The 22,409-nt window shown below is 38.1% G+C and overlaps 1 protein-coding gene across 2 annotated transcripts in view; it reads left to right on the top strand.

Moving 5' to 3' along the window:
- The first annotated feature begins 7,417 nt into the window (after positions 1 to 7,417).
- mast1a (microtubule associated serine/threonine kinase 1a) overlaps positions 7,418 to 22,409 on the top strand; it is a 71,408-nt gene continuing 56,416 nt past the window's right edge. Inside the window, exons 1-2 of one of the 2 annotated variants that reach the window (XM_008415141.3) lie at positions 7,418 to 8,610; positions 20,811 to 20,842. In XM_008415141.3, the coding sequence (XP_008413363.1) occupies positions 8,572 to 8,610; positions 20,811 to 20,842 (71 nt within the window). In that variant the 5' untranslated portion in view covers positions 7,418 to 8,571. The remainder of the gene's footprint in view (positions 8,611 to 20,810; positions 20,843 to 22,409) is intronic. The other variant, XM_008415149.3, reaches the window with a different exon arrangement.

The following is a 22,409-nucleotide window of genomic DNA, read 5'->3' as shown; positions in this document are numbered from 1 at the left end:
AATGATGAAAAAAGCTCAAATTATTTTCTCTTAGAAGTAATATACGGAAAAGTGCATAGATAAATATACATACACTCACATGCACATACATCCACAGACATTGCACTCAGAGAATTACTGTGCATCAACAGAAAACTATCAACTCTATTGTAGGTGTGTTAATACACACACCTTCCAAAAGTAGCCTTGCAGATTAAACATTGAAGGACTTTGATTCATAACACAAATTTATACTGTTTTTTTAATATATCAGAAAAGAGATGATCAAATAGCACCTAGTTCACCAGAGAACAGCAGAGTATTTCCAAAATACATCTGAAAATGCTATTTTTGATCAACTATTTTTATCAAAAATAGTTTGATAAAATAGTCTTTGCCATCTTAATAAAAGCATTGGACGCAAAGTCTTTTATAAAAGCCACTGTCTGCACGAGAGACCTTTGAAGATTCTTCATTAAACTGCGGAGCGGGCCTCTCTGCATTTATATTGGCCTCATCCAGTCTAAAGATTTAATGACAATTCAGCACACAACTCACCACTTCAGTTTTAATTAGTATTCATTACACAGTGATGAAGGGTTTGCTGAGTGTCGCATGCGGTAGCATCCATGAAAGCTTGTAAACCGTTGATAAGCATTTTGAATGCAGCCATATCTCAAGGAGCCTTAATGTTTGAGGAGCCTGAATATTCTTCACCACAAATATTCTTCCTGGACCAGAGTTCAGGTTATCTTTAGTGGTATTTAATGCTTTTGTAGTGCAGTAACGTCAGTGATAACTGCAGCAAAGTTTCTTCTTCCTGTCAGAACTGGTCTCTCATCGGTTTTAGAGACGGTGAGCATCTGGTCTTAGTGGCACAAGAGCAGTGGGCGATTTTCTTAATCGTACCATTTCCTTACTATGAGCAGAGCCATTACAGCATTTGAGAAGCAATTACATTTTTTCAAAGAGCCACATCTTTTTTGCTGTTTGTGTTACTTCTGTCATCTGTATCACTTTAGATTGAGCAAAAGTATTCATACCTATGGAATTTCCTCAGAATTTATTACATTAAAAAAAACAAACTAGGATTTCATGGAAGAAGTGTGTGATCAGCAAATGATAGGACAATTTTATTTATGCTTGCTCTTTCCAAAATAGCTCAAGGGGCTCGAACACTTGGAAATAACTCCAACTTTGCAACAGAGCAAACTGGATGCACTTTAATAAAACTAAATATTTTATTAAAATATGCAGTTTAGATTAGCTTGAATATTTAAACTCAACAGTTCAAAACAGCACTTGCTACTTTATTTTATTTTTTATATAAATGAAACGTTAGTGAGGTTATCAACACGGGATTCAGTCATTGTAGATTTTACTGCTACTAAACCAGTGAAAGAATGCCGACCTCAAGATGGCGCCAGAGGAAAACTAAACTGATTCAGGGCATGCCAAGTATTCAAACTCAATGTCTGCATCATTGAGACATAAAATATACATTTTAGAATATTTCACAGTGCTAGAGAACCAGTGGGATGCCTGACAGCATTCATATTTTAGACCGGTGATCTGGACGTCTCGCTGATTTAAAACTTGTCTCTTTGAATACATTTAATGAAGTAAAACATAGAATGTATTTTTTATTTTTCTTCAATATTTCATAGGAATAGGCTTTAAAAAAAGCAAATATCGCCAGAACCAAAGACCCTCACCGGGCTGGAAACTTTTTCGGAAGATGCTTTGACAGGTAACACGTTGTCCTGTTCTAATTTCCATATGAAGAAAAACAAGCAGACACTGTGTAACCCTATATGCAGTTCTCTTTAACTTCCTCAAGTGTTGGGATGACTAACGCACAATACTGCTGAGCTTATGGTGTTTTATTTAGAAAAGCTTTTAGCACAGCTGTAGTCTGTGACCCACTTCCAGACAGACAGGGTTGGAAATGAGAAGGGGGAAGCTTACAGAGCCGCCTCACGGGAGTGGATGTGCACGAAAAGCAAATGTGAAGGAGGCAAAAAAAAAAAAACTACTGCTATCTAGATAAACAGGAAAGAAGAAAATATGACAGACAGTAGAAAGCACAATCCTTCTTCAAATATGTGTGTTGGGCACCATAGTGCTGGATTTTCAAACATTAGTTTCTGTGCACTAGGTGGGAGACACGAGTATTAGAAATGCACTCACCTGTGCTTCACCTCATATTCAGGATTACGTGCTAAGTGCAAACTGACATCAGCAGAAGATTAATATGGCATGAATGTGACAACTATTACCAGGCCAGGTCGTTAAAGCTCCTACGTGTAACCCTTCCATTTGGGTTTTATATGTCTGGCTGTTCGCTTTATATGTTTCAAACATTATCCAGTGTGTTTCTTTCATCATCACACCTCACTTATAGAATGTCTTGTATTCCATTTGTAAATTCATAATGCATGGTGATCATGTTATAATAATAATAATAATAATAATAATGTAATTTAATACAATGAACAAACTGTGGTCCACGTTGGTAAAGAGGCTCTTGTGCTCAGCATATCTCCAAACGTGTGAACTGATGGTTGTCATCATGCGTGGCTTTGTACCTGCTAATTAGTTGTCGCGCCATCTGTTACATAAATGTACAGCATGTAACTGTTGGCAGATTCCAGTCTGTGTTAAAACTTAAATTACAATTTTAACGCAAACGTTTCTGTAGAGCGACACGTCCTGATCGTGTTCGTGTTTGAAAACAGCGAGAATCTGGCAGCAGGACTTGAATAGACTTTAATAATTTTGATTAGACTATACATATGCCGTGACCAAATTTGCTTGACAGAAGTTATCTACACAGAGATGAGTCGTTTGTATAAGTGCAGCAGGAAATATGTGTATGCTAACTAGCAACAGTCACTGCTACCTCATTAGCAACAACGCAGGCAGAAAATATTGTAATTCACTTTTTTTTTCCTTTTCACCATGTTCTGTTCATGATAGGTTAATTTTCATATGTGAAGAAATGCATTAAAAAAAAGCAAGAGAGAAAAGGAGCTGCAGATAACGGAGAATGTGACGATTTAAATAGCGAATTGTCTAGAGGGATTGTCTGGAGACAGGTCAGTGACCCGGAGGTCTAACAAACTAACAAAGTCGCTTCAAGCCAATGCTACATGTCGGTGCACATGTGGAGGTTGGATGGGAAGTCAAAATGCTGAATTCACAGAGCTCAAACACTGAGGAAAAAAAACAAGCCACTGATCTAAATATTTGAAGACAACATGTGGCAAGATTAAAGTTTGGAAAGAACAGTTTTTTTTTATGTAATGAAAGCCACTATATTTTTTTCATCTTTAAATGTTTATACTTGTAAATAACATTTGTAGTCGCCTTGATGGTCTGACTGCTGACTAACTGAGCTTCATAACTTGAAGCAGGACAAAAAGTGTTACTATTTGTCACTGTTTTTGAGGAGTGAGGAGGAGTTCACCCTCTTTTAGAAAACTCCTCCACAATTTCTGGAAAAGTAGTCACACTCATTCCAATAAGGAATTGATTACCAATAAGCAGACATACAACAGTTTGATGTATCGCAGTTAGGAATGTGTTTTATGTTTTTTTGTTAGTAAAAACAGTCGGTTTTCTGTTAACATTTACAAACATTCCCGCACTGCTGTGTCATCAATATTTGGCATCCGCTTTCGATTTTAGAGAGCCATGGCTCCAGAGGCTCTTTATGAGTAAAAAAAAAACCCCAACTCATTATTTCTTTGAAAATGACTCATCCCCTTTGCAACTGTTAAAATGGCAGATTATGATATTTAGGTATTATATTTGCCCTTTAATAATAATGTCTTTTAAAAATCTGCCTGCATTGCCAATGTTAATTAAAACATTTTTTTTATCATGGTATGAACATCAACATGAGAACCCGTCTGTCCAGTAAACACGCAAAATGGCTAATCAACAGGTTCCAGTGCCTGCAGCCCCACACGCACCATGGTGGTGATTACAAACACAGCATGATTTAATCAGAAAGAGCCTCTTTTCATTTCTGACATAAGTGCCTAACTATAACCAAATAGAAAGCTGTAGTTGTGATGCTCTCCTTTCACATTTTGAAGGCTCACTGATCCGAGTCCCACAGGCTTGTATTTCTGGAGAAATGTTAGGCAACAGAGATTTTCAAAGTGCTTTACATCATAAAATCACAAAAATACAAAGTCATAGAACACGTGGCAAACGATTGAAGCATCACACTTTGCCGTTTTTACACATCAGAATGTTGATTAATGTTTCGTTGATTATGTCTCAAAAGCAACTCTAAACTGAAGGGTTTTTAGTCTAGATTTAAAGGCACTCAGTGAATCCTAAATATTAGGATAAGCTACTTACTTGAAGAACACGTTCCATGGCACAGAGGTGAATTGTTTAATCAATTAGTTCAGAGACTCTGAAGTGAGGGGTGATCATTTTATTACCGCCAAAGAAAAGAAAAGGTTGAAAAGAAATCTGAAAGTCAGAGCAGAATCAGGGAAAATTAGAGCTAAATCATTAATAATGACTAATCAGTCATGCAGTTCACAAGTATTAAATCATTTAACTTATTTCACTAAATAACCTTCGCTTTGTGTTTTAAATATTTCATGTAATGAAACAAGATATTTGATAAACTGCAGACTTCAAACTGTAACTTCGCAAAACGCCCTGCTCTGCTGACAAATAAATTGAAAGGTTTCTGGACGGCATGCACAAACGCAGCACTTAGGTTTCCTCTGAAGCAATAGGATGTTGGGTTGTTACGATTGCAAATCCATATGAACTTGCATTAACGGTGGTTAATGTGGCTGAGAGACTCTTCTCTCTTGACTTATGTATGTGCATCACAGAGCGCGCGGACAGACAGACCACACATATCTGAATGCAGAAAGAGGCTCTCGCCGTCTGTGAGGAGATTTGAGCTGACGAAGCTCTCGTGAGGCAGGCTCACCAGGACGGGAAATGGGATCGTACAAGCAGCGGGCAGATTTAAAAAGGCAGCGGTGCCACACCGAGCATCAGGCTGCAGAGAGCTGACCTTGTTGCCTCCCACAGGGCATTCTCTGAAAACAGGGGTGACATCATTTTTGAGAGCTCTTGAGCGGTGTGAGAGAAGGTTTGTTTGTTTTGCTCATCAGAAACTCTGGCGTGTGCACGCACTGCGCTGCCACCACCTCCCCCTTCTCCGCTCCCCAAATCTCTCAGCACGTAATGAACAAAAAATATGTAAAATTCATGCGCTCTCATTCATTATTTACATTGAAAAAGGGGGAAAAAAAGAAGCACAGCTTAATGTGGTATAGAGGAGCTAGGCAGTGCTGCTAACTAGGCTGTCTTTCAAAATATTAATGATCAAATGCCGACATGTTAATCAGTTTTGTTCTTGGAGCATTTTTTTTTCTGTTTTTTTGCTGGAAGACAAAAGTACAAATTAGAAAATCATTGAACATTTATTTTCAATAAAAACTTAAACTAGATTCATCATTCATTTCTTTTAAAGCATCTGTTTCTTTTAATTTTGAGGAATATGACTCACAGTCAATGGAAACTCAAAAGTTCTGTTTCTTAGATAATTGCAATGTTGCATGAGACCCGTGGATTTTAAATGTCAGCCTGCCGAAAAATACAGCTCTGTCAAAAAAAATGAAAGAGTCCACTGCACTGAATCCCACACTGAGAGGGACTGAAGCTTCCAGCTTCATGTTCCCAGTGAGACTGTGACCATTAAGGCCATAGTGTTAAAAGCCTCAATGTATCTCTCTTGTCTCTCCCCCTACTGGAGCCAGAGTAGCTCTCTGATAGGTGGAGTGTTATACCCTCACCATCCTTTAAAAAGCTCCCCTTTGACCAACATTTTGCATTTTCATGTGCCTTATTTCATTTTGAAAATGCTTAAATGTGTAAAATTCTTCTGTGTTCACTGGGATGGACTTTACTCATGCAGATGCTTGAGTGCGGTTCCCGTGACATGCAAACTGTCGATTCTGCTTTGCCGTCCGTTATTGACGATATCAATATCGCAGACTCGGCAGGGTCATACAGGCCTGGAGATACGAAAATATCTGTGTCTGTCTGTAACCTGCAAGCTTGAGAGTTTTCCTTCTGGTGAAGTTTTCCTAGTCAAGCAGACATGCTGAGACATGTTGGACTGGCAAGAAAAGTGTGAGAAGCCTGAAAATGCTCCGTATCGGTGAATGTCATATGTCGGGTGGCAGGTGTGCATGTTAAAAAATGCATAATGCTGGGTGCCACTGTATGCAACCAGGTTATGCTGACGGTTGATTCAACTCCTGAGCTTAAAAATAACTTCATACAGTCAGCAGGGGGCATTGAGGAAAACTGCTGGGGGAGGTTCAAGTTTCATTTCAATGAAGAGAAGAGCTCAGAAAGACCCTCATTGTATGTCGCAAACAAACAGTCATGTTGAACTTCTTGACACACTTCACTTGGTTTACCTGCAACATCAGGCTTGTGCACAATGTAGCCTGTTATCACCTGCTCATTACCTTCATTATTTTCTGTACCTTTTTGCTGCAATTCCCTCCTCGCTGGTCTGCCAAAGAAATCAATCGTGAACCTGCAGTGAGTTCAGAATGCTGCTGCCTCTACTGCACACATTACTGCAACACTCAAGTCCCTCCACTGACTTCCTGTAGCTTTTAAAATTGATTTTAAGATTTTATTACTTGTTTTTAAATGTACTTTGCAATCCATTTTTGTTAAATCTAAGCCGGCGGTAATCTTTTGGTCATAACTAAGTATCAAATTAGGAGGAAAGATGTCCGCTATTTTTGGCTATTTTACATGTTCTGTAATGCTCTTCTAGAGACTGTTTTGTTACTTAAAAAAAAAGACTCCTAAGATTCACTTTTTATTGTTCCATTAATTGGATTATATTTTAATTGTGGTTACATGTATTGGATCTGTACAGCACTTAACTGTTTACATTTTCTGATTACACTTTATTACAATAGAACTTTATTAGGGCTATTGTTGTTTTCTATTTTTGTCTTTATTTGTCTCTGCAAAGTATTTTGAAAACACTGAATAGTGACAAGGTACTATAAAAATAAAACTGTCTTTCCCTTGTGTTTTTTGTTTTTGTTATAATTATTCCCAGTAATAAAAATGTACTATGGGAATGGGACACACTACTACCTTGCAACAAGAGGGTCCTCGGTTAGAATCTCAGCCTACTTGCCTAACGATCCAGGATCAAACTCATACTTCAGTCCTGTTGTGTCTGGATCAATCCATACTTGGCACAATTACTAAAATTGGGTTGTACAGCATTGCTATTTATTACAAGCAAAATGCGACCTACATTTCAATATGAATTTGGTGCATATGGAAATAAAATGGGCTGTTACAGCATCTCTGTCTAAATCATAGGTGCTCCTCTGTTGAAAACTCATCATACCCCCCGCCGAACCGCCTCATCGTCACAACCAGAATGAGAGCCAGCAATCTGTACCTCCTCAGCCTGCCGCGGTCTGGTTGACAGCCTCTGGTTGCTGAGGGGTTAAACGTCGTGTGATTGTAGGAAGTGGGTGGTATTGGAGCCGAGGATGGAGCGATGTCTGTGTGGCAATCTGAGATCCCTTTGAACCGGAGACGCGGCGGTACATCGGAGGAGAGCAACCCGGACTGAACGCACCGTTCACCGGATGACGAGAAAATCCACGTCCCGGGGAAGTAAAACGAGAACCGATCGTCCTGTTTGAATCCTGCCGTATGGACGCTGCACACTGGCTGCAGATTGTGTTTGACCGTGCCGTTGTTAGTGCTTAGGTGCTCTAACATTGTGTGGATGTGTCTTACTATCAAGGCTCCTGCGACGAGCATGAACTCTAAATAAATGCAACGAGCAAATAGACGAATCTGGACGTGGTTCGACGCTTTAAGAGGACTTCGGGTGTCAGGTGTTTTGTAGGTGAGAGGATCACTGAGACACAAGATCCCCCCCCCCACCTCCCCCTCCTCCTCATGCTGACAGATGACAGAAGCAGAATTCAATGTCCAACAAACAGATTCTAAGGAATTGTTTTTGTCTTGGATCGTTGCCTGGAAGTGAGGAGGACCTCTGCAAACTTGTTTGTTCTATCTAATCTGTGGTGTGTGATAACCTTCGGTCTGACCGTCTGGGATCCTGGCAGAGACTCGTTTCTATCACTCAGCTGGACTTCAGTTCATCCCTCTGATCCCTCCATGCAGCCTCCCCACCAAAGAGCAGCCCTGACAGTGGTTCTTGTCTGACAGCATGGATTGTCTGCTGGGGTGGAACACAGGGGCCACACTGTATCATGAACCTTGTTCATAGGTGGTTGTCTTTTTGACTGTAAACCAACCCCTCGTCTATGTTTAGCGTTTCTATTTATAACAACAAACATGACGTTACAGCTTTAGTATATTTTGTTTTCACCCGAAAATTGGTGTGGGCCCTCAGCGAAGTGTGCAGCTGTGATGGTATATCGTGAACCGTGCTGGTCGGCTGGAAGCAACGCGAGACTTGGAACTCTACGTTAAGAACTCAAAACAAGGAGACCCGCCACAGGTGTAACCCGGGCACGCGCCATGGATGATTCTGGTATCATCAGAAGACGAAGATTGCAGGTGAGGAGTTTTTTTTTAAACTCTAGTAATTTGTCAGAAATTACAGTTTTATTAGTCTGATTGTCAGGTATTATTGTATTTCCTGTATATTATTTTATTCTTTTAGAATGATACACAAATACCGACTTGCTAATGAACCAACGATGTTGCTTATTGCCTGAAAAAAAAAAGCTGAGGTGGTTACTTTGGGGGAAAATGGAAGCTGTATAAAACTCATACTGTGATAGATTCCAAGGTTGATGTTAGGAACATATAATTGGGATCACAACAAAACCAGTAACATATGGGGAGGTTCTTGACTGGTGAAGCACCAGCTCTTCTGGACTTAGATTTATAATGCAAAACCCAAAATAGACGGCCATTAAAATGTTAACTTAATTGTAGAGTTTAATTGTTTTTAAAAGCTTTCATTGATGCTTTCATTAGTTCTATATTGCTCAACAATACAATACTAAGACAAACAAAAGGATATTCAATATAATAATTTTATCAGTCAGTCTGTGACACACTGATCATCACTACATCACCTCACTCTTCTATGTCTTTTGTATTGTGTAAATTAAACAATTTTGACCTTAAAAATGTCGAAATTGTACAGAGAGCAAATTGATTTTCTCTTATCATTGTCAGTGATTGCCTCACTTGCCTCCCCTGACTAAACACCATTGAACCCAGCAGGTGTGATATTTTGTAGTCACTTTAAAACTTAAACTAATGAAACAAAACAATTGTTGATGAAGAATATTTCTTTACCTACTTGTTTCAGGTGTGAAATGCAGCCACAGGACATTTGGTATGTTGTAGAAACACAACATACCAAACACATTACTCATTACACACATGAGTAATGCGTTGGTCCTTTTTTATGCGTTTTACCACATAAACTTAAATACTGTCCTTTTGCTATGTGAAAGGGACACTAAGTCAAAATATATGATGTTATAAAGACTTTCTCTGAATTACTATACCGTACAATTTTATTTCTACCAAACCATGTTAGCATGTTGCCCAGATTTAACTAAATAAATACAGAACTCATTGTGAAACGTTGTTAGCTCCAAAGTGTTGCTTAAGTCTTTTAAAAATCTCAGTTAATTTTATACACAAACAGCTCTATTTTATTAATCCCCTTCTTTGTTGACTGATTGAGACTATCTGGTGAAAAGGGCTACCATATAAATAATTATGAAAATCATTTAGAAGCTGTAGACAAGTGGCATCAACTGCTATTAGGTGTTTGCCATTGCTGGAAATGAGTCTTTTACATCACTCTATGGAGTAGTAACAGGATTTATTTTTTTGTAGATTAATTATAATCCAGACACACTGGAGGATTTTCAAGCACGAGTGTTTTTTTTTTTAAAAGGTTTTGTTGGCTCTTGTGGCCTTTATTTGAAAGTAGTTTGACAGGAACGAGGGTTATGAGAGAGGGGGAAGACATGCGGCAAATGTCACCAGGCCGGGAATCAAGCCTGCGACTACCGGGATGAGGACTACGGCCTCAATACATGGGTTGTGCTTTGCCCCTGCGCCACCACAGCACCCACGAGTGGCTTTTTTAAGATCACACTGAAGCATTTAAATCAAATTTAAGTTCAGACATCAACTAGGCCTCTCCTAGACATTTTGAGCATTTACAAATGAACTTGCTAGTGTGCTTTGGATCATTGTCCTGCTGTTATTCCCAAGTTAGCTTGAACTATTTGATGGCTTGGCATTCTCCTCCAGGACTTTCTGGTGGAGTGCAAAAGTCATAGTTCCATAAATCACAGAAAGTAAGATCCTGTCAATATAAAACAGCCCAAAGCCATCATTCCGTCACAGTGTTTAACCTATGACATTCGTTTTCTAAAATGCTACTAGTATGACTGAAGTGAAGGAATGGACAGCTTCCAAGAAGTTTCAGTTTTGTCAGTCCACCTAGTGTTTCTCCTAGAGATGTGCCGATCAGGTTTTTTCCTGCCGATACCGATACCGATCACCCATGAGGGCCGATCACCGATACCGATCATCGATACAGATCACATAATTATTATTATTATTTTTTTATCATAAACACTACCAGTTACATTATGTGGAAAAAGGAACCAGGAATTCACCTTAATTTAGACAAAAACTTGTTTTTAATAACTTTTTCCAAGAAGAAAACGAAACAAATCCGGTATTCTGCAAATTGTACTGCTATTGGTAATACTATCTTTAACAGACTGAAAACATATGAAGGCTCTGAAGAGGCTAAATAATGCAAAGAGTCACAATAAAACCTCTCAACGTTGCCAAAAAAAATTCAAGTATAAAACTTAACATTCAAAGGCAAATACAGGTTCCATTACAATAAACAATCCAGAGTTACTGAATGAAAACTTCCTGTTAGCATGGCGGCTAGCTGATTACTGCTAGTTCTGATTGGCTGTTTCTGACTGAGCGGAGTAATTATGCAGAACAGGGAGGAGATCGATTATTTTTTTTTAGAGATTATGTCTCATGTTAGGACAGCGAAAGTTTTAATATGTATGTAAAATGTATTTTTTAGGTTATATGCTGCAGCTTTAAACAGAAGTTCGGTGTGAGAGTCACTACCAGGTGGAGCAGAAGCGGCGCTCCGTCTGTGAAATATTACTACCTGTAGCGCGTAGCAGCGGTTCAACAGCGAGAGCAGAACCAGCGTCTTACATCGCAGCTCGAAGACTTAAATTATTTTGCGGGTTATTTGTTTAGCTTTCTGACCGTCATGCTAATCCAGGTGAGTGTTTGTAGCTGTGCGCTGCTTTACCTGCTATCTGATCCTCCATATGTCTTTTTTACTGCAGTGAGCCTCGATGTAGCCAAACTCCCGTCGAGTATGGCATTGTTTTTATGTCGTATTAGCTTCGTTGTGTTGATGCATTTTGACGTGCTTCAATTTTCCGCCGCAACACGCAAACTTCCCCATTCACTCAGTGTGTTATAGTTTCACATCGCTTGGGATTTGTTGCTGCGTTTGCGCAGTGTGAAGGAAAGAGGAGACCAGCTGCACAGGCAGGCTGCGAAATGAGATGCAGGTGATCGGTATCGGCAACAAGAGACCATGATCGCCGATCATGTACTTTTTCACGAAAATGGGCCGATTATGATCGGTGACCGATCGATCTGCACACCTCTAGTTCCCCACCCACCCCAAGTTTTGTAGATCATCAATCATCTCAGACCTTATAAAACTCAACAGTTAAAGCCTAAAAACCAATATCACGGTCAGTATAAATGCAGGAGTCATACACAGGAAAGCTCATGTCGGTATACTTAATGAGAAAATCAGGCGAGAATCTGTTATCAGGAATCAGAGCAAGAGGTTTGAGTTCAGATATCAGAAAGGCTGTAGAGATCCGGTAAGGCAAGGCAGGAATGAAAGTGAAATTGGTGGGAAACTTGGAACGGCACAAGAGGGAGGAAAGAACCGTTGGATTTCTACTGGCACCAGGCTGTTGATAACCTGGCAAGGAGGCAGAGACTGAGGAGAAGTTAAATAGTGCATACAGGTGATACTGGGAGACAATTAGGCATGGCTCAGGTGAGATGAATAAGGCTGATTAGAGAGAGAGACTTGGCAGGAACAATATTCTGATGTGGAAACAAAAATAAAGCATAGGGATGACATTGGAATAACGTGAATCTTTTACAAGCAGGAAAGAGATTGCCAAGATAACCTTTAGTGAATATACTATGTTTTGAATGTATTACTGTTTTTTTTCTCCAAATATATAAACCAAAAGTGTAAACATTATCTACGAACTTATATTTAGAGACAGAAATGACAAGTAGTCCAGCTGCAATAAAAATTGTATATTAAATCCAAATGCCTATGGCATTTGTAGAAGTAGAAGGCAACTGGACTTCCTTTGCTTCTTGAATATGTTTAACCTCTCAACCAAAAGGCTTCTTAAAGTGCCTTTAAAAAGTATTCATCCACTTTTCTTGCTTTCACAAATAAATCATTATCAGCAAAACATGTCTTTTTTTGGCTTTTTTGTTTTTACAAATAAAACTTTAATATCAAAGGGAAAACTGATTCCTACAAAACAATGACAATTAAATAAAAATATTTAATGTAAAATAAGTGACTGCCTTAATGTTCACCCCACTGAAGTCAGAATTTAGCAGATGCACCTTTGACTGCAGTCACACCACAGAGTCTGTGAGGATGGACCATTGTGTCTGCCTAAAGCAAAAACTTTATTTCATATTTTATATGACATTTTGTTATGCATTTAATTTGTTCAAAATAATTTTGCTTCTTTTTAAACACCTACAGTACTTTGGTCACTGATAATTCAGGCACATTTGGCAGAAAACCCTGTAGAAATGATTCACCTGAGGTTCAATAGCAAGTTAGAAAATCATTCATTCTGGGATAGGTGTCTATATATAAGAAACTTTCTTGTATATGCATATAAAACCATGGTTTTGAAGTGTTATTCTGGATACAATACCCGAGTTACCAGTTTGTGCATTTGTACCTCAGCCATTACCAGAATCCAGAGTTTCCAGTGTGAATGGACAATATTCGTGCCTCTGTGCACATATGAAATTGACTCCCACCCCAAGTCTGCGCTCTCCATTTTCACTGAACTGATCAATATCCATATCTCACACAGAGAAGGTCTAAATGCTGAGGATGTGGTGCTGTTGTCAGGCCCATTAGCAAGACTTAATGGTGGCCTAAGAGCCTTGTGTGCCCTCAGGGAGGAAGAGCAACCACCAGCAGCAGGACAAGCTGAAAGGCTTGAGGGTAGTGGGATGGGTGGGGGCAGCATGGACTGGAAGAAGGCAGCAGCTGCTATGAGAGAGGCTGTTTAAATGGCTGGGATGTCTGAGTCTGGAGGAGGTAATATAAGTTACTCCTTTACGTTTTGCATGGTGCAGGCTAGACTCATGACAATCATTTCAATGCACTTCCTTTAGGAGAATACTAAACAGATGAAGCATGGCTACTGTCTGCTGTTTGTCTCTGACTCCTTCACTCAGTTAATATTTAAAGTACTTTGTCCCAAGATTTTCACCTCAACTTTTCTGCAGTTGTTGTAATCATAAAAGGGGAGGAGCTAAAGTGTAATTTTAGTTACAAAATGACAAAAAATGATAAATTAGAGGAAATGGTGACGAATGGATGGGCCACAGCCAACTTCTATCCTTGGCCTTTGGTAAAAGTATAGCGGTCTCTCAGGCTTTCTGTTGTTAATTTTATCTAAAGATTATATTTTTTTTACAAAACCAAAAACATCAAACTCATCAACATCCTAACAGGATAATTTCTAATGTAGCAACTTATCGAGATTTTTTTTAGAAAGAAGAAAAAAAAAAAAACAGTTTCCAAATGTTCTCAAACCAGATCTGGACTACACTGTTCAGATCTTACGGTTCTGCCTAATCAGTAAACCCCCCCCAAAAAACAAACTTAATATACAATGTACCTTTGATTTAAACTGTTAATTTGTTACATCTTAAATAACACTGTATTGCAAAGTTGCAAAGTGATGTAGCTTAGAAAACAAAAGTGTCTTTTTTATCTTTGAGAAATAGCTCAGAGATTTCAGCATGCAAGATAAAGATAACACATTTTTTATCTTTATCTTGATTGTGAACGTAAAAATGGTTTAATAAAAACAAGAGTGCTGCCCAACTCTCCTTTTATCACAAAGTAATCTGATCTACAACCAACCTGGTTGGATGTGAGATAAGGCCTCAGGGTAATAATTTAGTTTGTAATGAAGCCTGTAAAAATAGAAAGTAGTTCAGCTTAAAAGATGATCAGCGCTGTGATCTGCAGCATCAATTGGTGCATTTTTATTTGACTGTAACTGTATGACTGTGTCTGAGTGATGCAAGTCGATTTCATCTCAACCAAAACATCTTTGTGCAACTGTAGGTGTTTGTGGAGTACACTTATGCTTAACCCATATGCTCTTTTACTCACGCTGACAAAGAAAAGCATGTCTCATCCCTCTGTGAGGTAGGAGTATATAGTGCTCTATTTACACACACTTGGAAGCATAATTTGTCCAATATTTTTGTTCTGGGCCGTGTGCCCATTTCCAATATGCTTAGCACAGGGGATAAGAGTGCGATCACTGCGAGGACCCAGTTCTCTGTGCCAAGTCCTGTCACTCACTGCTTTGTTTTGTCTCAACATGTCCTTCTGATGTCAGTGTTAATCAGAAAAAGTTTGGCTTTGAACTTAGAGAGCTAAGCCTGGAAACAAAAAAAACATATTAGTTCCAGGTTGTGTTTTATGAATAAATTAAAACTTCTTGGCCTGAGAAAACAAAATAAGTTATTTACAATCTAATCACTAAAATAGATAAAAAATACAAAGATTCAAGTATTACAGTTTTAAGATCCATGTGAAAAAAATATATGACTTGAGATTTTGGATGACACAACTCAAAATTTAAGGGTTTGTAAAAAAAAAAAAATCATTAAACCAAGGAATACACTGTGCCTTGCAACCTGCTGTTAGTTTGTCAATAAAAACAGAGCAGACGCCTTGTAATTTATCCAGGACATTTGCCCCGCATACTAACATTTATATGCCTTTGCTTGCTGTCTGTCCTTTGTTTCCCCTCTATAGTTAAATGGCAAAAACAGAACACCTGCTTTCAGTTTATACGTCAGGATATGTTAGAAATGACCAGGACCCTCATTAGCGGCATGTCCATTGCAAATGTGTGGAAATTGTCTAGAAAACACAATTTTGTAATTGCGGTGTTTCCATTAATTAAGAAACGCAATTAAAATCACACGTGAATAAGTTTGTTCTTGCTGTAAGTAATTAAAAAACATGCTGCGCTGTTATCCTCCAGCTACTTCCTGTCTCCTTTTTCGTGATTTGTGCCAGTGGAAACATCTGGTTGTCGATCACGTGACTCATAATGCAAAGTTTCTATTGCTGTACAAACCAACTGTGAAGCGACCTCATCCTAGCTCCAAAACCTTTTCTTGGAAAACTAAAGCGTTTATTTTAATTGGCATTTGACGTTTATTTTCAAAATGTCAAATTGTGTCATTATATGGTCGATGGAAGTGCAGCTACTCTTAAAGACTCTCAGAGTCCTCTCGGAGAGCTACTATCTTAGCTTCTACTTCTACTTCTAGGAACTGTAATTAGTTGATACACGGAACAAAGTTAGACACACACAAAGACAAATACACCCCAGTTAATAAATAATCAATAAATTGAAGTAACCTTTTTTATACAATTATAAGGTCCCACCACTACATTTCCATCAGATCGAAGTCTGGACCTTCGCTCAGCTATTGCAACATTTTGAGTGTTTACCTTTTCAGTAATTTTGTTGGAAAATTACTGCTGTATTGTTCATGTTGATGATCCAGTTCACTACTTATTCATTAGTTATTAGTTGTCTCTTGATTATTTTGGTTTACTTGCAAGTCTGTGATGGGCTTTGCCCCTCCAGGAACTGGACAACTTGCCATAATTACTCTACTTCAATGCAGCTTATGAACATTTCACCAAAAAGTTTGTGATATTAAGCTTATCCCTACAGCAGGACAAGTTCACCTTCCTTAGAATTGCTTAAAATAAATAAATGCAGACAATTTGAAGTAGCCTAGTTAAAAGTTGGACTTAAATAAGATTCAGATGCTGTGGCATTACTTTAAAGAAGTTATTTGGTTACTCTAAATTGTGATTAAATTAAATTAAATCTGGAAGAAAAGTGAGTTGTTACTAGTTATTGCCAACACTTGATTGCAGTTGTTGCTCCCAAAGATGGTGTATCCAGTTATTAAGTTTACAGAGCAATAACTCTTGGATAGCTTTTCCCCTTAATAAATGAAATCATCATTTGGAAACCTTTTTTTAGTCTCCTTATAAAGAAGTTGTGGTCTGATAAAAGTAGGCACACTGAGTAATGTCTGATGTCACTTTTCCATGCCCTAATTATAACAGGCAGGGGTGCCGCCAGAAATCTTGGGCCCCCTGACAAAAAATTAGATTGGGCCCCCCTGCTCAGCTGCTGTTACAATTTTTTGAGTCTATTTGACCCTTAAAAAGCGCCACAATTTTAAATGCTTGCATCTGCCTTGCTTTCTTTGGTTTATTTCTGATAATTAGCACAATATTTACTGCTCATGAATTTAACATCCAACAGTCCACATCCAGTATGTAAGTAGGTTGCTTAAATTTGTTTCTATTAGTTTTACATTACTGAAATGTCTCTCCCCATGAGCAACAGTCAAAAGCAACGGGCAACTACACTTAAAGCAATCCAGATTTCTCAAAAATGCTATGTAGTTGCATTTTATTCAAGCTGCAGTACATAACTTTAATAAAAAATATGTTTTCTCCGTATTTGTTAAAGCTGTCACAATGTCATAGCAGTTTGTTATGAGACAGATAATCTGTGAAAACAATGACCTCCTTCCTGAATTACTATTACTGGTTAAAGTAATGCACCGTTCTGACCAAAACAACCAATCAGAACAAGTAGGACACTCTTAGCGTTGTCAATTATCATCGTTCACTCACTGCTAAATGTGCTAATGGGGGAGAAATGACTTATCATTTACAAGAAACCGTTTATCTGCCATCATTGGTAGCTATGCTAACTAAACTGAGCATTCACAGTTTGAATCTCCACAGCTCTGTGCTATGCTAGCTGCAGCATAGCACAAATCAAGGGGGAGGAAGAATGAGCAGCACCACATGAGATTGTGATTGACAGCACTAAAACTCTCCTGTCACTGACTGGTTGTTTCTAGCACTGGGAAAAAGCAGAGGAAATAGATTTTTCGCAGATTACCTCTCATACCATATTGTCACAACATAATGACAGTTTTAAAAAATATGTGAAAAAAATATTTATATAAAAGTTACATACTGCAGCTGTAATTTCACTCGGGAGAGGACGGGTCAGGAGGGACGTGGGTTAGAGCTGCTGCTGACTGACTCACTGTTAAGTGGTAAAAGATTAAATATATGAATATGTTGGCAATTTTTTTTCCTTAATTCATTAAATGCTAGTGAAATGGAGGCAAACAGTAGTTTATAGCTAAACTAACTATGCTAAATGGTTGATAATCTCACACAGTCTACCCACCTCTCTGGGAGAAAAACTGGGTTATAAATTAACACTCTTGCCTTTTTCTCTCTCTCTCTCTCCCTCTCTATTTTGTTTTTGAAAACCTGATTTTCTAACTTTTCTTAGCAGCATGTTAACTGCCACAATCGTTCGTGGCCGCAGCTTCTACTGACTGCAGCTGCTAACCGTGTCACTCTCAAGCACTCCAAGCAGGAAATAACCATTTTATGCAGATCCAGGGGGGAGTTCAGGGCAAAAAACGGATGTGTGTTTTTTTGATCTGGAAGGGGTAACATTAAACTTTTACTGCTAAAACCAATCTTTGAAAATACAATATGATTAATTTTGTATTTGACAAGATCCCAATTTTTTTAATGGTATTTTTATGAACAAAATCTAAATAATTAAATTGTGGAGGGCCCCCTGCTGGTCAGGGCCCCTAGAATTGTCATCACTTTTCACCCCTTTACTGCGCCCCTGATAACAGGATGCTGCTGTAGAAATCTTTGACTTGCATCATTCAAAGTGCTGCAAAAACCACTGCCGGGGCCCTTGAAAACCCACCGATAACTATTGGTGGGTTTTCAATATGTCAATATGGGAGTAGGAATATGTTGACCTCCATCTCTGGCACGAAATTGTTTATATAGTTATATGTCAAGAAAATGTGTCACATCTGTCATTGTGTCCAAAGTCATGAATACTAATAGCAGATTTTATTATGAACCGTTTGGAGGTCTAGATATAACCATCTAGTTGTAACTGATCATTTTCTTTCACTCTTCTAGAATATATATACTTTCTGGATTCAAGGATCTGGAGTGCGAGTAAAGGAATAATGCTCAAAACTTTAATGTGTTATTGTTATTACTTGAATTCTGACAGATAGAAATGATGCAATGACCAATGCCATGGCAACAGCGCACACGATGTCTGTGGATTGGACAGACTTTGAGAGGGAGCAGGTGTTGGCGGCTTTATCCATTAGCCAGGCATATCACCCCATATCCAAACACACACTCACGGTCGCATGCACATGCAGGCACGCACACACACTACCACACACACACACACACACACACACACACGCACACACACACACACACACACACACACACACACACACACACACACACGCACGCATGCATGCACACACTCACACGCACACACACACACGCACACACACACGCACACACACACACACACACACACCCCCACACACACACACACACACACACACACACACGGACAATACTCCTATGGGGCTCTCTCTGAGTCACCCTGGCCAAGCTTACTTCCTCTTGATGATGTAGTGTATTAGCATCCCAGAAAGAGCTCACCATAACAGATGATCTCACTCTCATTGAAAAAAAAAGGTTGATGTGCTCTTCTAAAAATGTTATGATGCAAGTCTAAGTGGTTTTTAATCTCTAACATTTTGAATTTAATTAACTGAATGTCAGCTAGAGGAGACTGCGTATTTTCCAGACCCAAATTTTTATTTTTATTTTAGTTTTTCAGAAATGAAAAAATAAAAAAAGACTAACAAAAACCAGAACAAAATTATGAAATGAAAGTAAAGTGATTTATGGTTATAGTTTTTTAAGAAATGAAAAATGGAAAAACTTTAGCATTTAACATTTTCCCCATTTTTCTGTGCAAAATAGCACGACCTCAGTCAGATAAGGTGCAAACAGCAATTTCAAGTTTTGCCACAGATGTCCAGCTTGTTTTAGTGCTGGACTTTGACTGAGCCAATCTGAAATCAAAATATGCTTTACCTGTTTTTCATTTTTATTTTTGTGGCCTTTTTATTCTTTGTTACTTGCTTTTATTTTTGTATCACAGTCATGCCTTTGTGTCTTTCTCTGTCATTTGAGTGAAAACAAAATCCACAAACATTAACATCTTTTTGTTGTTGTTGCAAAGCCATTAAGCAGTACGAAATGTCTTGACAAGTAAAGTATGGCAGGCTGGCAATAGAAATTGAGTCATCTGATGTTATATAAACTGAATGTTCAATGGTTTTAAGTTACAAACAGATGGGCAACAAGCAGTGTACAGATTCATTGCAGCAGAACCTAATCACATCAGGGTCGTTGCTGTTGTTTCCCAATGTCATAAATATAGCAGCAACAATTTTTCTATTGACTTTGGCTCCACTCAACCTGCTGGTTCCTGAAGCTTTGAAATCTCAGAGCACTTAGGACGGATCGGTTTTCAAACGGCCTTTCAGCCACCCCAGACATGAATGGAGACGTTTCAAAGACAACATCAGAATGGAGTTAAACTCAAATTAATCTAAACACTAAATTGCATCCAGTAATTTCAGTTCTGCACTCATGGAAAAATGCGTTACTTCTTTGATCTCAGATGTTAATTTGTATAATTGTTTAAAGACTTTATTGTTGATTTATTTGGGTAAAGCTGGTCAGTTACTGTCGCTTGCTTTTATGGGTGACATGCCAGGGGACATACAGTAGCTAGGCCAGTAGATTTAGGTTTTTTGAATATTGTCTAATATTATGACTATTGTTATTGGACTCCTTGCTCTGCTATTAGCTGTTTAAAGTATTGTTCTTGCTTGCATTCTGCTAAGTGAACAACAAAATGTATAAAGACAAAGGATAGAGTCGTATTTTTGGCACATTTTATTGCAAAGAGAAACAGGAAAGTAAAAATAGAAATAGGCTTTATTTGCACCATCTGTGCTTAGGACTCAAACCTGATTGAGCTGCAATGAGGTCTTTTGTTTATAACAGAAATATTGTCAAAAATAATGTGCTGAGGAAAAAAAATTAAATAGCTTTAAAAAGTTGTTGAAAGTGCCATATAAAGTCAAACTGCTTTCCTTAGTGCATCTAATTATAGCCAGGATTTAGAAATTGTACCCTGTGTAACACAGATGTAACGTTTCCTAAGATGTAACTGATCATAGTCAAACATGTTTTTGTTTGTGCTTGCCATCACTTCAGAAATATAAGGACAACTCCTCTATTCATCCTGCAATCTGAAGACGCTGCCATCTATTTAATCCTATCTGAAATTTATCTAACATGGGTTATCTGTTTTCTCTCCCTCTGCCCTCTTTCTCTCTTTTTCCTGATTTGTCTTCCTCACCAGAAGGATTTACCACTGCCCCGAAAAAGTAGCAGGTAACATCAACTTTCCTCTTTTTTGAGTTAGACTGTGTAAAGTACATGGGAGCTTTTAAAGTTTGTAAGATACATAAGGCATCTTCAAACTGTTTTTTTTTTGGTGTTGGCTAAATGTTTCTGGGTTTGTGTTTCTGAGTTTCCTTTGTAACAAAGGAAACTGAAAATTGTCAAACAACTATTCACAAAAATAGATTACATTACTGTGCTTTAGCTGTTGCTATACATATATTCTTACTACTTAAAGCATATCTCTAATTTCAAAATGTGAAGAAGCTGTGTGAGGTGTTATTAAGACAGAATGAGATCATTTTGAGCCATGTCTCCTCAGCAGAATGGACATTTCCTGCTGTGTTTGCATTTTCTTGCAGCATGCAACGTCACACTATTTATTTAAGAAAGAGAAAGGACAAAATTAATTGAGCTGATGTTTTGAGTTTTTAAAAATCTGGTCCTTTTTTCCTGACTTGTGATGAAAAGCTTCATGTCCAAAGGGAGTTGATCAGTAGTGGCAAAGAAAACATGACACAGTTTGTAAGAATCTTTAGAATTTGGACTTGACTAAATAATGTGCATCACTTTCTTTCTTTTTTGGGTTGATGAATTGTTCTTGCCAGTATACTTGCATGCATTAATATTTCAGTGTTTTTGTTGTAGTCACATTTTCTGATATTCATAAGATTGTGTCTTTATTCAGTGTACATCAGGTGAGTTCCATTTGTCAGATTGGTCCATTTTTAGTTGACAGTTTTAAGCTTCTTTTGAAGAGAACCGTCTCCACTGACTGCAAGTGTCTGAATATTTTGGGTGGCCTGACAGGGAGTCATTTAAACAAGATAATCTGGCTAGAATTGGAAAATCCATCAAACATAAACCTGACATAAAGTGATCCTTAGAAGAAGAAAGAAACTGTTACAGTCTATTTTTGAATTTCTCTTGCTATTTCCTAGTAAATGTTGATTTAATTGGGTAAAAGTTTCTTACATCAAACCAACTTCCACATTCCATGTGAATGACTTGGACCTGTAATAGTCTATCATAGTTCTTGGACAACATGAATGTAACATCACAATATTTTGTGATATTTGTTGTAAAAATGTGAAGATGAAAAACAAATATTTACAACTTCTTTTCAGTCTCTTTTTGGTAACTATGACTACAAACAGAAACACTGCTTTTAAAGACACTCCCATTTATATTTACTGATGTTCTCATGGACACCAATAGAGAAAATAGCAGTGTATATATTTACTGCATCTTGTCCCTTTATTCTATTTACATAAAAACGTTGCAAGTTTTCTTCCTAAAAATTGCAGTAATTTAACCATGTGCAGTTGCAGTCATTCACAGAATAGTGAACTATGCATCATATTTAAACATTTAAATTGCAGATTACGTGTCCCCATCATCCTCTTGTCAAAAATAATCACGTTTACACTAAAGATTCAACAAATAAAGATAAAACAATTTATCTGTCGATCTTGGGCTGCACAGTGGCACAGTTGGGAGCACTGTTGCCTTGCAGCAAGAAGGTTCTGGGTTCAATTCCTGGCCCAGGGTCTTTCTG

Source organism: Poecilia reticulata, chromosome 1, assembly GCF_904066995.2.
Source record: "Poecilia reticulata chromosome 1, P_reticulata-male-v2, whole genome shotgun sequence".
Taxonomy (NCBI): Eukaryota; Metazoa; Chordata; class Actinopteri; order Cyprinodontiformes; family Poeciliidae; genus Poecilia; species Poecilia reticulata.
This window is presented reverse-complemented; position numbering and strand designations above follow the sequence as displayed.